Genomic DNA, 17,419 nt, shown 5'->3' with positions numbered 1-17,419 from the left:
CCTCTGCCTGCAGAACCTCACTGGCCTGGGGGTACAGCTGGGCCCAGTCTGCTCAGCACTTCCCAGTGCAATGGAGTGTGAGTGTGGTGGTGAAAGCTGTGGGCACTGGTGTCAGAGCATCGTGGTGTGACCCCCATGGATGCAGCCCTGAGGGATGCTGCTTGATGCCCTGTAAGGATGGAGAGGTGGAGATGGGAGTATGGAGATTGGGATAGGGCTGTGGGAATGGAGATGTGGTGATGATGCAGGGTTGGGGATAAGGGGATGGGAATGGAGGGACAGAGATGTAGTGGTTGGGGCACAGGGGTGGGGATAAGAGGGACACAGAGGTAGGGATGTGATGATGAAGCTGTGTGTTGGAGATGTTGAGATGGAGATATGGGGACGTGGAGATGGCGATGTGGGGACGAGGATGCAGAGATGTTGGGGCAGGGATGTGAGGATAGGGATATGGGGATCCGGTACCATGATCCTTGGGGATAATGAGAGATCTGTGCGTGTCTCTCTGGGAGGTTCAGAGAAGGAAAAGCAAAGCACGGCACTCGGAGCCGGGCAGAATCGCTCTCTGTGCCTTGCCTGAGGGAGAAAGTGCCTCTGGAACCTGCTTTAGATGCTGTCTGCAGAGTGGGGGCTGCACCAAACGCCTCGGCTGCCGAAGTTAACTCAGGGCAACACTACCCCTCCCTGCGCTCTCACAGCTGGAAAGGGAAACTCCTCCAAGTCCAGCACTGGTGCATAGTGGCCTGACTGGCAGAAGTGGGATCTGCAGGGCCCACGGAGCTGCGGGGCTGTGCCGTGGGTGAAGGGTCCCTGCACCCAGAGCATCCCCCCGGGTACTTGGGGACGGTCTCAGCCTGCGCAGGGGGCTTAGCGCAGCAGTGAGGACCCGACACAGGGCTGGGGGAGTGAACCCTGCGGCCGCCCGCGCCCCCCGCGCCGCTCCGCGGCTCCGGCCCCGGCCCCGCTCCCGGCCGGGAAAAGCTCACCGAGCCCCGCGGAGCGATCGCAACTTTCCCACGGCCGGGAAGCGGCGCCGGCAGCCCCGGGGAGCAGCAGGGGGGATCCCGTGCCTCTGTACTCCCACCCCCCGCCCCGTTCCCCGCCATCCCGGCGCTCCGCCCTCCCGCGGGGCCGCGGCCGGGGCCGGGCGGGGCGGAGAACCGGGGCCGGGCGGAACCCGCCGCCCCCCGCCCCGAGCTCCAGACGTCCCGGCGGCGGCGAGCGGGAAGCTGGGAGCGAGGAGCCGGATCCCGCTGCCTCCTGCAGCTCCATGGCCCCGGCCGCGGCGGCGGAGCCCAGCGCCCGCCGCCCCCGGGGCACTGGCACCGGCTCCGGTCCTGGTCCCGGTCCTGGTCCCGGCGGGAGGAGCACCACTCGGCGGCCCCCGGTGAGTGCGGGGCAGGAGGAGGGTGGTTTGCAGGGGAGAACAGGGGAACGGGGAGAAAGGAACCGGCGGGTGGGGATCGACACGGACATACGGACACGGGCATGGACATACGGACACGGCGTCCGTCGGGCGCACTGGCATCGGCCCTTGGCACACCAACCCCACAGTGCGGGGCACCCACGGGCAACAGGCACCCACGGCGATGGGTACCCACAGGCACGGGCACGCACAGAGACAGGCACCCACGGACACAGAGCACCCACGGACACAGAGCACCTACAGACACCAGGCACTCAGACATGAGGCACTGAGCACCCACTGGCACAGGGCACCTATGGAGAGAGAGCACCCACGGACACCCACAGACATGGGCACCCACAGGCACTGGCACCCACAGACATGGGCACTCAGTCATCAACCACTACTGAGCATGGGGCACTCATGGGCATAGACATGGGCACCCATGGACACAAGGCACACAAAGGCATCGGCACTCATTGGCATGGACACAGGGCACCCGTGGGTATGAGGCATACACAGGCACAGGGCACCTACGGGCATGGGACACCCATGAACACAGGCAAGGGGCACTCATGGACAACGGGCATCTGTGGACACAGGGCACTCACATACACGAGGCACCCACAGACACCAGGCACCCATGAACACAGGCACTCACAGACGTGAAGCACCCACAGGCACGAACATGCTCCCACAGACACCCAGCCACACAGGGACAGTCACAGACACAGGCACCTGCACACACAGCCGTGGGCACACATGTGCAGCCCACATGGACACCCTCACACACAGACATCGACAGGCAGGCGTGCACAGATGTGTGCTCACACTCGTGTGCAAGCCCACACGTGGGCACACACAAACACCCTCACACAGCTGGCACCAGGGAGCTGGGCAGCCCCCCACTGTGGGACCCAAATCCCAGCACTTCTTGCAGCTTCCCAGTCCTCTCGCAGAGGGTGAGGAGCTGATCCCTGTGCATGTTTGATGTAGGCACCCGAGAGAGGGGGAGAGGGTGGAAATTATCCCAGTAACTCCTGGAGTTTGGGATCGGGAGGGCTTTTGGCATAAGGGGCACAGCTTTGCTGTTTTGAACAGGGAACAACCACAGTGGGCTCCTGGCGCACTTCCAAGCGGATTGTGATCCCGTGCGTGGAATCGGGGGGTTTGCAGGGTAAAGAGGGGAGATGGGAGGTTTAAAACGCTAGAGGCAAGAGTAATCCCAGCTGGGAATACGGCTGGGAACTTCATGGCTTGCAGCAGAGTGGGATGTGTGTCCCTGGAGTGGGAGGAGATGGGTTCAACGTGTTTGTAACCCGCTGGATCACTCGGGTCCTGCCTGGGAGCAGGGAGGACTTGGCAGCTCCCTCCCCACTCCTCCCTGGCAGGGTTTTTATCCAAGGAGCAGCAGTAAAGGTGCCAAATCCACAGTGTGCTCCGAATTCCCTGGAAATCCCAGTTTATGGATTGGGTTTGTTCCTCTTTCCTTTTCTCTTGGCCACGAAGATTTGCATGGTGCACGGCTACAGCCTGCATCCCACATCCCCGGGTACCCTGGCACCCTGCATTGCTTCCAAGAGGCAGGAATCGTCCCAGGAAATCCTCCTGAGCTCCCCACTCCTCCTCCTCTTCCAAGCCAGCAGAAAGCTGCCATTAGAACCCCGCTCTCTGTTTAAATTTAGATGCCTGCATTAGCTTGAATTTGGATTTATTAATTATTTGCATCTGGTTCCTATCAGACAAAGTTGAGCAATGCAGATGTCCTGCTTTCAGCATCAGCTCGGAGGAGGAACTCACAACTCCGTGGTGGTTCTATTGTCTGCTTGAACAATGGCCTGTGGGGATCGGGATCAAGAGCAGTTGGGAATGAGGATCCCCTTTGCAGGGGTCTGACATGAGTTAAGCATCCAGGCAGCTTGCGTGATCTGCTCGTGGCTCTGGGTGACTGCAGCTCATTTCCCAGCCGTGGAGATTAGTCTAATTAGCAGAGCAAATCTGGGTAAAGCAAGCGCCAGTAATTAGCAATCGGTTGAATGTTTCCATGCACTTTCTTTGCCGGAGGGGTAAGAGGAGTTTAGAGGATGGCCCCGTTTGGGGAGCTGGAGAAGTCAAGGTGAAAAGGAGCTGCTCGGGGCACTGAAGTCTCTCCTCAGTCCCGGGCGTTGCTGGATCTTATTTGCCCATCAGGACCTTCTGGAGGAGCTCATCAAGCAGTGAGCAGAAAACAAAGGGACAGGCCCATCTGTGTCCTCAGCCCACCCCAGCACCATCTTTTCCTGTAGCCTGCTGCTCTGGATTGTATTGCAAGTGACAGTGGTGGCCCTGCTGGCTCCTGGCTGCTGTCAGGGATGTGTGGCCCGAGGGACGTGCTTTAGTTGGTGACCTGGCAGTTTATGGTTGGGCTTGACGATCTTAAAGGTCTTTTTCAACCTGAATGGTTCTGCAATTCCATCAGATGGGAATCTGGCAGAATGCTTCTTGGTATCGTTCAGCCTGGAGAAGGGAAGGCTCCAGGGAGAACTTCTGGTGGCTTTTCAGGACTTCACGGGGCTGGTCAGAAAGCTGAGGACAGACTTTTGAGCAGAGCCTGCTGTAACAGGACAAAGGGTGATGGTTTGGACTGGACTGGAAGAGAGAGCCTCAAGACTGGAGAGAAGAAAGAGATTTTTTTTACTCTGAGGGCTCCCCTGACCCAGGCTGCTCAGAGAGGTGGGAAATGCCCCATCCCTGGAACCATCCCAGGTGAGGTTGTCTGGGGCTCTGAGCAACCTGCTCTAGTTGTAGGAGTCCCTGCTGAATGCAGGGGGTTGGAACAGATGAGCTTTAAAGGTCCCTTCCCACCCAAACCATTCTGTGACTCTGATTTCATGATTCTTCTCCACAGCTTGGCCAAGTGGAGGTGATGTCTCTGTGAGGTGGTTGGTGCTCAGTGGAGGTGGTTGGATGTGAACATCTCATCCTTCCTGTCCTTTTCTTGGGGAAACTGAGGTCTTCACTGCTGTGGAGAGAGGAAGAAGGGCTGTGTGGGACAGATAAGCCATCACCTTTGGGTGATGGGCAGAGGAAGGTCACACCTGGGCTTTTCTGCACTACAAGCCCAGTTAAAACCAGGTGTGAGACCCTCAGCCCAGGACCAGAAGATGATTGCTGCTGGGAGGGGGGATAATCCTTCCCCTGCCATGCTAATTAGCATTACTGGGTTAAGTGGAAGCTTCTATGAGGGAAGTTAATTAACTGATTGATTAACATGAGTCCCCCGTGAAAGCTGAAGCTGGAGCGACAGATTTTGTCACCACATCAGGGACAGGCTTGTGCTGGGGTCACAGTGGGGAGGTTTTACCCCTCAGGACTGAGCCTGGAGGAGGCTTTGCAACTTCAAACTGGGAGCTGCTGGGGGGTGTTGGAACGGTGAGAAGCTTTTCTCCTGCTGGGGGAGACCCAGGAAGATGCCTGGTGGCTTTTTATCTTGCTGCTTCTCTCTGACCATCTTTAATGTGCAGCCAGGGGGGAAGAATTTGAAGTGAAGAGAGACAAATAGGAAAGGAGGAGGTACCACAGGGGCCTCAAACCACCCCAAGCATCCAAGAAGAGGGATGCCCCCGCACTGGGACTGATCCTGCTCCACACAGTCCCCTCCCAGCCCCGTAGTGGGGGCGGCAGTGGAGGTTAGGCTGAAAAAGGGAGTTATTTTTGATCACCAGAGTGCAGTGCAGACTGTCACTACCCTTCTCCCTGCCTTCAGGTGGGTGGGAAGCTGGGAGGGCTCTCATGGCACAGCTCAGAGCATCCTCATACCGATAAGGTCCTGGCTGCTGGATCCCCCTTCCCTATAGATTCGGGGGGGTTGAGGGGGCTCAGCCACCACAGGCTTTAGCATCACAGACTTTGGCATCATGGACAGCCTTGGGGCATTGGATGAGGTGGAGGAGCTCATTCTGTGCCTTGGTGCTGTGCAGAGGAGGGTCTCACACATCACCCTGACTGGTGTGGCACCAAATTGAGGTTTCCTCCCAAGATCAGGAGAGCAGCTTTAAAGTCACAGTGTTTGGGGGGAAGAAAAAAAAAGGGGGAGATAATGTGTTTCTGTTTGTCAGGCATGTCCTGAGTGTGGTTTATGCACACTTGGGATGCCCCCAGTGCCACCTCCCTGGGCTGATGCTCTGCAGATGTGACCCAGGGGATGGGGTCCTGGGTGTGGGGTGGGATTGTGCCATACAGCTGGAGCAGGGCAGGACAGAGGTGGAAACTCTTTCTCTGAGGAGACTCTGGGCTTTAGGCCCAGGATGGAGTCTGTCCTGCACCAAAGCCCTTTCCAGGTGTGATCTGGGCACACCTCTGGAAGGATAATGGGTGAGTGGGATAAAACCTGATAAACCTGCAAAGGTGGGAGGGGACAGCTGCCCCCAGTGTTGCCTGCACTTGGCCCTTTGGCATAGGATGGTTTTGCAGCTCTCCAGCACATCACAGAGCTGGCTGGCTGCTAGTGGCATGTCTTGTGGCACAGCCCCGGGGTGGCACTGCCAGGCACCATCACAGTCCCTCATCCTTTGCTGGAGGGGAGATTTTGGGGCCAAATCTGCATTTTGATAGCCTGTGGTGTGCTACACATCAAGCTGGCAGTGTGGGCATGGCAGGGCCAGAGCTTTCCCAGAGCTCCAAGTGCAAGAGGGACCCTTCTCCTGTTCCCCTTTACCTCCCATCCAGCTCCACTGTTGTCAGATGCCTTGGGGGGTAGTGTCACGTTTTTGGGTGGTCTGTCCATGAGGGAGGCAGGAGAGGACTGTGCCAGCAACATGTCCTTGTGATGAGGGGGATTAGAGGAATATTGGTGTTTACTTTAATGCCAGGCTTATTGCAAGGATCGGAGGCTTAACTCTGAACCTGGCAGCAGAGAGTCCCATTCCATCCTGCTATCCATTTCACAGAACCATGGAATCACAGAATCCCAGCATGGTGGGGTTGGAAAGGACCTCTGGAGATCATCCAGTCCTGCTACAGCAGGGGCACCCGCAGCAGCTTGCCCAGGATCACAATGGCCAGAGAAGGAGACTCCACAACCTCTCTGGGCAGCCTGCTCCAGGGCTCCAGCACCCTCACACCAAACAAGTTTCTCCTCCTGTTCAGATGGAACCTCCTGGTTTCCAGTTTGTGTCCACTGCCCCTTGTCCTGTCCCTGGGCACCACTGACAAGAGTCTGGCCCCATCCTCTTGGCCTCTACCCTTTAGCTCTTGTCCTGTTGTTCCTCTCCGCGGGGAATCAAAACTTCAAAACCGGAGGTGTTCTGTGACCTGTGGCTGCTCCAGGGCTGGAAGGAGGTGACCAGAAGCCATCGGCTACTGCTTGCCTCCCCCCAAGAGTCCAGGCCGTCCCTCTGCCCTGGCAGCACTTCCAGGACCCTCAGCCCTGTCCCCGAGCTGAGCTGGGTCCAGCGCTGAGTGCTTCCGTCCATGTGTTGGTGGCTGGGAGCAGCAGAGCTGATGGGAGCAGCAGAGCTGATGGGAGCAGCAGAGCTGATGGGAGCAGCAGAGCTTATGGGAGCAGCAGAGCTGATGGGAGAAGCAGAGCTGATGGGAGCAGCAGAGCTGATGGGAGAAGCAGAGCTGATGGCAGCAGCAGAGCTGATGGGAGAAGCAGAGCTGATGGCAGCAGCAGAGCTGATGGCAGCTCCTGGGTTTAGTTTTTCTTTTCTTTAATTATTTTTTTTTCAAAGCTTATATAACCTTGAGGATTCTATTAATAAAAATAATGGGTTTGAACTCTGGGAACAACCAACCCCAGCAATGAGCAGTCGAATGCTCCAGCTTCAGGAGCAGGCACGGATTGGGCGGTCGGGATGTAAGGAAGAAGGTATTGGGGCAGGAATAGTGGCAGGGGACTGGCAAGAGGTGAAGGGGATTCCCTGTCTGGCTCTCCTACCTGGGATTTCCATCCCTGCACTCACAGAAAGGGATAGGAGGGAGGGATGAGGTCTGGACCTGAATCCCATGGATACGAGGTGGGTGGGCAGGCTCTGGTCCTGCTGCACCCACTTCTGAAGCAGCCCAGTTCCAGCTCCCCTGGTTTCACATCCAGTATGTAGTCTATGTGGTACAATGCAGGTGAGCATCACCTGGACCCAGCCCAAATCCCTAGGTAGGACCTGGAGGGATACTTGGGTTCCCCATAGGTGCTGGATTTGGCTTTGTGGGGCTTAGGGTGGGTAAGGAGGCAGAACTGGGTTTAAGGAGGCAGAATTTGGTTTAAAGAGGCAGAATTTGGTTTAAGGAGGCAGAACTGGGTTTAAGGAGGCAGAACTGGGTTTAAGGAGGCAGAATTTGGTTTAAAGAGGCAGAATTTGGTTTAAGGAGGCAGAACTGGGTTTAAGGAGGCAGAACTGGGTTTAAGGAGGCAGAATTGGCTTCAAAGGGGCAGAATTTGGTTTAAAGAAGCAGAACTAGGTTTAAGGAGGTTTGGGTCCAAACCCAGGAGATGGCTGGAGAGAGGTGGTGTGTGTATTCAGCATGACTCTAGGGGCTGGGAGCCCTGGGAGAGGTTCAAGTTCTCCCCTTCCAGTCCATATCAACTGGTTTAGGGGGGGCCTTTTTTAATCCCTAAGTAGGCAGCAATGTGCTTAAATGTTTTGCTGTGAAATGAAGAGAGGCAGAGTCAAAGCTGGTCACTGGAGAAAACTGGACCACAACCTAAATCAGGGCATTTGGAGGCCAAGGACCCCCCGGGCTTTGGGCTGTGTTCAAGTGCCCTGCTGCTTCCCTTCCATACCCAAATATTTAAGGACTCATTTTCCCACTCGGGGTGAGCCCTGCACTGGGTTTGTTGTGTTTCCCCCCATTGCAGCGCAGGATTATCAGCTGGTTTGGCAGGAAGGTTGAACATCCCACTCAGCAGTGGGCCGTGGGCTGGGCTGGTTTGTTTGGGACTTTATTTTTTCCCTTTAAATCTCCCTTATTCAGATTGTCACAGCTTGACAGCCTTGTGCCAGGAACACGCTGTCATCCTGCAACTCAGAGCTTTAATTCCTTCCCTCTGATGCTAATAACACCTAAAGATGATTAAGACTAGGGAGAAGAAAAAAAAGCCCAGCCCATAGTATCTCATTTTTCTGCCACTGGTGATGCTGGTTGTTGGCTCTGGGTGCTTCATTCATCTCTGGAAGTGAAATCAGAGTGGTCACCCTCCTCCTACCAGGGTGTTCCTCTTTGGGTTTGCTTTCTGGCTTTTAATTGCTGAGTATCATAAGATGATAGAATAGTTTCAGCTGGAAAAGCCCTCTAAGATCATCCCATCCAACCATCAACCCAGCACCACCATGCCCACTAAACCGTGCCCCAAAGTGCCATGTTCTTTGAAGACCTCCAGGAACATTGCTCCCTGGGCAGCCTGTTCCGATGCCTGACCACTCCTGGAGGAAAGAAATTGTTCCTCATGTCCAACCTAAACCTCTCCTGCTGCAACTTGAGGCCATTTCCTCATCCTACCAATGCCACTGTGCTAGCCAAATGCCTTCCTTTGGCCATTCAAGCTGCAGGGACCCTGCAGCCCCTTCCACAGCATCCCTTGGCTAGGGGCCACCCTGCAGCACTCCCTGCTCTCAGCGCCAGCACATCCCCAGTTTGGGAACAGCCTGGGCAGCGTTCCCACGCTGGCAGTGCCAGGAGATGCAGCTGAGGGCACGGACACGCCGTCCTGACCTGGCTGCACAGCCACAGCCCACGGTGCCAGCCATCACTGGGCACAGGGCAGGCAGGCTGTGAGGACACAATTCCTGCCAGCAGGAAGTTATTGGTTTTATTTCAAAGATGGGTTTGGTCTGGGCTGTGCTCAGAGCATGTTTTAGCTTCCCCCTGTCGCAGGGCACCACTTACCCCCTGCAGACTAGTGCCAGCTCAGCTGATATTTCCCTGCTGGGCTGGTCACCAGCTGGTTCTGGCAGCTGCTTTGACACCTTCTTGCTCCTCTGGGAAACAGGATGCTGGGTAAAAGGAGATCTCATGTACTCTGCAGGGACCCTGAGATCCTTGGGGGGTGTGTGAGGGCAGGACCTTGTGGATGCACCCAGGGGATTGGCTTCCCCCTGAAGCAGGAGCCAGCAGCAGACTGGCAAAAATGCCTAATCCCGGGTGGGTGCTGGGTTGGTGCTTCCTCCAGCACAGGCTGGTTAGGAAGCTCGAGGAGGATGGTTTGGGGTTTTAGGTCGTGTTTGGAAAGTGAAGGGAGCAAAGTGAGAAGCTGCAACGCTCGCAGGTCTTTGTCACACCCTTGGTTTGGGGTTTCACATGCAGCCATGCCTCAGTTTCCCAGCAGAGCAAAACAAACCCTTCCCTCTCTGCTGTCAAGCTGAGCTGGCTGCTGCCACTTTTGGAGGTGCGGTGGAATTGGTGACCCAGGGCAGGTCGTTTGGGCCCCCGATGCCAGTGATGTCTCCATGCCCGTAGGGCAGGTGTGTCCCTTTCTTCCTTGCTGCCTTGCTCAGGGGTGTTAGTGGTGAGAGTGTGGAGGTTTTGGCGGCGCAGAGGCAGATCCACAGCCCTTCCACCACTTGAGCGGGGAGAGAGAAGGGCAGCGGGCTGGGAGGGAGGAGAGCAAAGCTGCTGGTCCCTGACGCAGTGCAGCACATGGATTCAGTGCCTCTGTGCTCTGGCATCCCCATGTTCCTGCTATCCCTGTGTCCTCCATGTAACTGGCATCCCCATGCTTCCAGTGCCCTTGTGCTCCTGACATCCTTGTGCTCCCCATGTTCTTGGCATCCCAGTGCTCTCAGTGTCCCTGTGCCCCCATGTTCCCAGTAGCACAGTGTCTACTTGCTTCTTGTGCTCTTGGCATCCCTTTGTCCCAGTATTACTGTAGTCTTCATGCTCCCAATGTTCCCAAATTGCCAATGCTCTAAGTATCCATCTGCTCCTCATACTGCCAGTATTCCCATGCTCCCGGTATCCATCTGGTTGCCACACTGCTAACATCCCTGTAATCCCAGCACCCATGTTCTCCTCATGCTCCCAGCATCCTTTTGCTCCTGGCATCCCTGTGGTCCCCATGTTCCTGGTATTCCTATCACCCTGCTGTGTTCCCAGCATCCTCATGCTCCCAGTGTCCATGTGCTCACCATGCTCCCAACATCCCGGGCACGTGGACCTCCCGGTGATGTCCCTTCTCTTTCTCCTCCGCACCCTGCAGGACGAGCAGCCGAGACAGAGACGATGACAGCTGAGAGCACCAAAGCCAATGGGCCCACACAGGAGCCAGAGGCAGGGGGCACCAAGCCGCCGGTGCCCCCTGCCCCACCGCGGCGCCGGAGACGTCGGCTGCGGCACAAGTCCCCGCCGGAGGTCCAGGTGAAGGGGCAGCTCCGCATGCGCTCACCCTCAGGAGCCTTCGTCATGGTGGGCATCTCTGTGGTGCTGGTGGGCATGACCATCGCTGTGGTGGGCTACTGGCCCCACCGGGGACCTGGGGTTAGCGGAGCCAGCGCAGGGAATGGCAGCACTGGAGGGGACATGAGGAGGGAGGTGGCCACAGCAAGAAGCCACCTGCCCCACAGCGAGAAGCTGAAGCTGATCGGCCCTGTCATCATGGGCATCGGGCTCTTCATCTTCATCTGCGCCAACACCATGCTCTACGAGAACAGGGACATGGAGACCCGCCGGCTGATGCAGAAGGGGCTCTACTCCATGGCAGGGAGTCTCCCCGAGGGGACCGTCCCCGAGGACGGGCACTGCCGGCGTGAGGATGGTCAGCCTGTCCCCAAGGCCAATGCCGAGTGCGTGGAGGGCTGCTACCAGGTGGATCTCTCCTGCCCGCCCTGCCACAGCCCTAGCAGCAAGTGGTCTGACTGCTATGGCCCCAACAGGCTGCAGGCCACAGCTGAGCTCCTCCAGCACCCAGCAGCGTCCCCTGCTGCCTCCCTCCTCAGCCTCCGCTCCGGTGCCTCCACCGAGGCCAACCTTGGCCTCCCCTGCCGTGCTGGAGCTGAGTCCCTCCTCTCCTCGGCCGTCGGCGCCTTGGCCTTGCCTGTCATCAAGCTCAACAACTGCTTGCTGGACGCGGCAGTCCGAGAGGCTGCCTTGGCAGCAGCAGAGGAGGATCCTACCAAGCCCCTCCCTGAAGTTCCGCAGCTCTTCCAGGCTCCGCTCTCCAACAGCAGCGGCAGCAGCAGCATGGTGCCTCGTGGCCGGGACTGTGGTGGTGGCCACATAGTCATCAACATGGATGGCAGCTGCCCCAGCACGGAGCTGGCGATGCCAGAGCTCAGCCTCGGGGCACAGCTGCACACCCCAGGACACTCCAAGTCCCTGGACCTTGGCCGCCCGGGGGTGCTGCTGGTGGCCCCCATCAAGGACCGTAAGAACCGGAGCTGGCCCCGCCTGGACCAGGCCAGCCTGGTGGGTTACGCCAAGCTGGAAAGTACTGGCGAGTCCTCGGACCAGCTGCTGCAGCCCTGCGAGCCCCCGAGCCGGGGCGAGCCCCGACCCAGCTCCTGGGCAGTGGGGACGGAGCGGGGCTCATGCGTCTGATGTCCCAGTGCCCCTGGGGACATCACACCCCCTCCTCCTGCCCCCAGCACCCACCCCAAAACCACACACCCAGGAGGGGTTCGGGGATGACGTTTTCAAGTGGATGCCAAGAAGGAGGTCCTGGCCCACTGCTCCAGGAGAAGGACTCACCTAGGGTGGGATGTCCTCCTCTGGCTGCCTCTCAATGGCTTCCTGGTAGATGCCCTTGACCTTACAAGACCTTCTCTTGGTGTCTTCTCTAGAGACACCCAACACAAACTGTGGGATGGGGACATGGGGGTGGATGAAGCCTCACCAGCCCCTGCAGCACTTTATTTCAGCAGGGTTGGGGTGGGGGGGATGTTTTTGGAGGGTGGTGTCCACTTGCCCAGCCTCAGCCCACCAGGACATTTGCTTGACCAGAGCACGTCAGCCCAAGGGGCCATTAAATATTATCTCCATGCCACAAGGTCCTGCCTCACCTCAGCCTCTTCCCTGTGGGATGCTTGGGGTGAGCAGCTCTAGACCTGCTGGATGTTATCAGGAGAAGGGGAGGAGCTCAAGGCTTGGGATTTCTTTTTGCAGTGCAGGGATGGGAAAGGTGCCCAAGAGAGCTGCAGGTAGCAGGAGAGGTGCTGCTGCCCACCCTCCTTCCTCCAGGCAACTGCAGGCTTCAAATGGATTCCCTGGGATGTGGTAGGTCCCAAAACCCATCTGCAGGTTGGGGTTTATTGGTGCTGGTTTCTAGTGGGGTGAAGGATGTGGGTCATGAGAGGGTGAGGGTAGTGAAAGGATGTGATGGGTTAGAGAGGTCCGGGTGAGCTTGGGGCTGGTTTTGCCCCATCAGGTTCCATCATGGTTCTTTGGTGCCCTTTGGGTACAGAACAGGGATGAGGGTGCAGAGACACCTTCCACTAACCCAAGTTGCTCAAGGCCTGATCCAGCCTAGCCTTGAACACCTCCAGGGAGGGGCATCCCTGGGCGACCTGTTCCAGTGTCTCACCATCCTCACTGTCATGAATTTCTTCCTAATCTCCAGTCTCAATCTCCTCTCTTCCAGCTCAAAGCCATTGTTGCTCATCCTACCACTCCAAGTCCTTGTGAAAAGTCCCTCCCCAGCTCTCCTGTAGCCCACCTCAGGAACTGGAAGCAGAGATGGGGCTGGCAGTGACAGTCTGGGAGCTGGGTGCATCCCTGTGGATTGGTTGGGAGTGATCCCAGCCTTTGGCTCAGCTCTTTCCTGGGCTGGTTAATCTCAGAATTCTTTAGGCATGGGTTCAACGCAATAAGCAGCAACAGCAAGAAGTCAGCAGCAGGGACTGCCCCGTAGCAGCATCCCAGGGGATGTGCCAGGAGCTTATTTTTAGCCCAAAATAACTTTTCCTTCGGGCTTGACCAGCAGCAGCCAGAGCTGAGGCCAGGCCCTGGGCCACAACTGTGAAGCCAGCAGCAAGGAATTGAAGCCCAAAATGCCACCAGGAGCTGCTTTGGGGCTGGAGGCTTTTGCTTTAATTTTCCCTCTTGATTTTCTGGTTGAGGCTCAGCCTGAGCTCAGGAAGCAGCTGGACCCCAGCGTGGCAGACGTTGGGGGACAAGAGGAGAACCTGCCTGCAACGTCTCCTGCGTGGACTGTGCACCCACTCCAGCATCCTCCTCTATCCCCAGTACCCTCCTACAGTCTGGGCCAGCCCTGGCAGTGCTGATTGGGTTCCAGATTCACCGCTGGGACATCTCTGTCCCCAGTATAGAGTTGTGAAAGAGGTGAGGGCAGTTAATAAAAGCCCTTTGACCACCTACATGGAGACAGAGCTAAAGGCCACGCAGCAAAAACAGAACAGAATCAGAGCTGGCCCAGAGAAACATCCCCAAGGGGCAAAAGAGTGGGGGCAGAGAGAGCAGGACTGGAGCAGCCACACCAAGAAGCAGCAGAGCCCCTTTGCAAGGCACTCAGAGCCCATCAGCTGCAGCCATGCTTGGACAGATCAGCTGCAGCTTTGGGGTGGTTGCTCCCACTCCACACCTGATGCTGCTTAACCCTTTTGAGTGCACCAAGCTGTAGCTCTTCCTCCTCCTTCCTCCTCTCTCCAGAGCCGTGACTCTGCCCGGCCAGTGAGTCCTTTCTTAAGGTCTGAAGTCCCTGGGAAGGAGAGGACTCTGCTTGTGGTGTGCACTTGTGGTACAGACACGGGAGGAACCCTTGGTGCAGTTTTTAGGGTGGGTACTCTCTGCTGTAAATCTCCTTCCCGAGGCGCTGGGATGATGAAGCCTTGGGGCTGAGCCTGGGGCTGTTGTGATGTGTGAGGAGCCACAGCCCGGAGCCTTGCACTGTGCACTGTGTGGAGATGAGTGGGGCTGATGGAGGGTGATGAGGTGTGGATGTGCTCCCTGGGGCTACAAAGCCTTTTCGGTGAGGTGTGCAGGGTGCTGCTTTTGGGTGCTTCAGCTCAAAATAAGGAAATCTTTGCATTGATGAGCCAGCACTGAGCTGAAGGTGCACATCTGTGTACTTCCCAGCTCCTAAAGGAACTGGAACAGGGCTGGAGCTGGGCTGGGCTTGGGGGGGGTTGTGCCTTTATTTATCTAGCTTTGTTTTCTGACTCCTGTGGGGTTTGAGGTGTGCAGCACAGGCTTGCTGGCACCCCAGGCTCTGCATGCTTCTCCTGCTGCAGAACCTGGCTAAGCAAGGTGGAGATGATCCTCCTGGGGCTGGTTCTGGGTAGGATGGTTTGAGCTGAGCTCTCTAAACAGAGTCCCACATTAGCTGTTACCAGGATCCATGCCGGATCCTAACAGCTGAGTGCTGGACTGTGGCCAGAGCTGGAGCCCAGATCTCCAGGGCTTTGGCTTGAGGCCCACTGTGGAGACCAGGGGACAAACCTGGGGAAGAAAAGGGTGCAGGGATAAGGTGGTGTGTGTGGCATGTTAACTGGCTTGTTAACATTATTAACTGGGAGTTCTGGGCTTTGGGAATCCATCCCTGTCCCAGGAAAACTCTCGTCATGAGCAGCTTGGTAGGACATTGGTGTTGGGGGGTAGCATGGCAAAGCTCAGGTCTTCAGGGTTTACGCCTAGGGAGGCAGAGCAGTGAGCAGAGCAGGAGCATTCCAACATCCCTGGGGACCCAACCAGTTCTGGGACCTGGACCAGCCTCAGTGTCCCACAGGTCTCAGCCTTTCCTCTTCACAGAGGTGCTGCAGTCCCCTGAGCATCTTCACAGCTCTTAGACATTCCTTACTTTCAGTCCTGTTTATGCCAGACCCCAAAGCTCCTTGCACTCTCCCATCCAGAAGTGATGGGGCCAGCCCCACTCCTTGTCTGGCCCCTGCACCCTTTCTGTTCCACTCGGGACCCTGAGAGCAGCCTTGACCTTGGGGCTGACCCTCCAGGAACACAGCTGGCTCTGCCCAAGCCCCTGACATGAGAACAACCTAAAAATAGCCCAAACTGCAACAAGCTGGTGTTGGAATGGGAATGTTCTCCTCCAGCATGACAGCTGCTCCTCCAGGTTCTGGGTCAGGGTCTGGGATGGAGACCCAAGGAAGGACCAGAGATGGTGATGAAGGGAAATGGTTTTTGTGTCTCTTTCCCAAAGGATGGGACCTCTTAAATGGAGCTTTTGCCTTTGGTGTGGAATTTAGGGGCTGGAGCTGGCTTGGAGCCACTCAGGAGCCTGGTCTTGGCCCCCTGGGACACATCAGGCTGCTGCTGCTGCCTTCTGCTGGAGTTGTGACAAAGGGTTTGGGTTTTTCCTTTCTTTATTTGCATCTCTCCAGATTGCCATGGTGTTTGTTTACCTAATATTTTCCCTTGCTTGTAGCCAGGCAAAAGCTGCAGGGCTCAGGGCTTGGCAGGGACTGGTGTGGGGAGGGGGGAAACTGAGGCACGGAGGATAACAGGAAGGATTCGATCTGAGCCCCATCCTGCTCTGGCTGTGAGGGGGGCATGGGGTGAAGACATCTTGTGCTTGGGACACTCAGCCCTAAGGATGCTCTAAGGGAAGGTGTTAAAGGAGAAGCCTTTCAGTTGTGGAGATCTGCTGCTTGATGGCTTCAGGGCTTGGTGCTGAGCGTCAGTGGGTTGTGTTTGCTGTCCCTGTGCTTGTCCCCATGGGAAATAAGCTGGGGACAAATGTGCCCTGAGCATTAGAGGTGGGGCTCGTGTCCCTTTGCTGTGGGTGTCCTTGTGCCCGAGAACGCAACGGTTCTGCCCGGCAAGGCATCGTCAGGGAGAGGATGGGCTGGAACCCCCCGGGGAGGGCATCAGGCAGTGGGGATGAGCATCAACCCATCTCACCTCCCTGAAGGCTGCCCTGGTGCAGGGCTCTGAGGGCTGGTGGGGTTTCTGCTAGGACACACTGCTGGAGTCCAGCACACCCCAGTACATGATGCTTCCCTGTATCACTGGTGGGCTGAGCTGGGAGCTCTGGGAATAGGCTGAGAGCTGCCTCTGCGGTGGGGCAGCTCACTGGAGCCAGGCAGAGCTTGGAGATCACAGAATCCTACCATGGTGGGGGCTGGAGAGGACCTCTGGAGATCATCCAGTCCAACCTCTCTGCTAAGCAGTGTCACCCACAGCAGCATGTCCAGGATCACAGTGTCCAGGTGGGTTTAGACTCTCTTCAGACAAGGAGACTCCATAGCCTCTCTGGGCAGCCTGCTCCAGGGCTCCAGCACCCTCACACCAAAAAAACTTTCTCCTTAAGTTATAACTAAAAGCTCCTGGTTTCCAGTTTGTGCCCATTTGCCCCTCGTCCTGTCCCTGGGCACCACTGAGAAGAGTCTGGCCCCATCCTCTTGCCCCCTCCCTCCCCTTTTAGCTCAGATCCCCTCTGGGGCTGCTCTTCTCCAGGCTCCACGGCCCCAGGGCTCTCAGCCTTTCCTCCTCACAGAAACGCTCCAGACCCCTCAGCAGCTTTGTCGGTGCTCCCTGGGTGATGTTAAATCATCCAGAGAGTGATGCCTTGGCCCCTGGCTGCTGAGTGGGGGACAGCTGACGCCCCAGAGTGCAACTGAGCAGTGCAATGAAGCCATTTCTCAGCTGTTTGCCCCCTCCAAAACTATGTCTTCGGAGGTGCAGTTTGTGGCTCATCACACCAAAGCTTCATCTGCAAGATCTGGCACCTCCACAAGTCCCAGCTCCCAGGACAGGCTTCGTTTGCTTTTATATTTATTTGAAGTGTGTTTTGGTGTGACCCTGCTGGGGTTGGCCAGGGCAAGGAGCCTGGGGCTGTGACATCCCACGCTGGCTGGTTCCAGCTCTGCCCTGCTCTGTGCAGCGCTGGCAGTAAATCAAGTGGCTGGGATGTGGCAGGGAAAAGCAGCTCCAGCTGTGGCTGTTTCTCAACCATCCAGGACTGATTCCTGTGGCTGCTTTGGAATTTTCACTTCACAGGACGCTGAGATTTAATACTTGGAGCTGCTTGAAAGGCAGCACCCGAAGGCAGGGTGACAGCAGGAGACAGCAGCTCTCTCTGCAGATGTGTGGGTTTGTGTTGCTGTTACCTTGTGAACCTAGACCTGTGCT

General features: G+C 57.0%; 1 protein-coding gene across 3 annotated transcripts; it reads left to right on the top strand.

Annotated features, from left to right (window-relative positions):
• The first annotated feature begins 1,160 nt into the window (after window positions 1-1,160).
• Window positions 1,161-12,365, top strand: TMEM200B (transmembrane protein 200B). 3 transcript variants are annotated; one of them, XM_064172644.1, is made up of 2 exons: window positions 1,161-1,387; window positions 10,581-12,365. In XM_064172644.1, the coding sequence occupies exon 2, from the start codon at window positions 10,604-10,606 to the stop codon at window positions 11,915-11,917; it is 1,314 nt and encodes a 437-aa protein (XP_064028714.1). In that variant the 5' UTR covers window positions 1,161-1,387; window positions 10,581-10,603; the 3' UTR covers window positions 11,918-12,365. The 3 variants fall into 3 exon arrangements, with proteins under 3 accessions (XP_064028714.1, XP_064028713.1, XP_064028715.1); XM_064172643.1 differs by lacking the exon at window positions 1,161-1,387 and adding an exon at window positions 3,982-4,150; XM_064172645.1 differs by lacking the exon at window positions 1,161-1,387 and adding an exon at window positions 9,720-9,846.
• Window positions 12,366-17,419: the final 5,054 nt, after the last annotated feature.

The sequence above is a fragment of the Pogoniulus pusillus genome, chromosome 37, assembly GCF_015220805.1.
Source record: "Pogoniulus pusillus isolate bPogPus1 chromosome 37, bPogPus1.pri, whole genome shotgun sequence".
NCBI classification, from domain to species: Eukaryota; Metazoa; Chordata; class Aves; order Piciformes; family Lybiidae; genus Pogoniulus; species Pogoniulus pusillus.
This window is presented reverse-complemented; position numbering and strand designations above follow the sequence as displayed.

Excerpts from the sequence above, each read along its gene's own strand:
- TMEM200B (XM_064172644.1), top strand. The coding sequence starts at position 10,604 with ATGACAGCTGAGAGCACCAAAGCCAATGGGCCCACACAGGAGCCAGAG.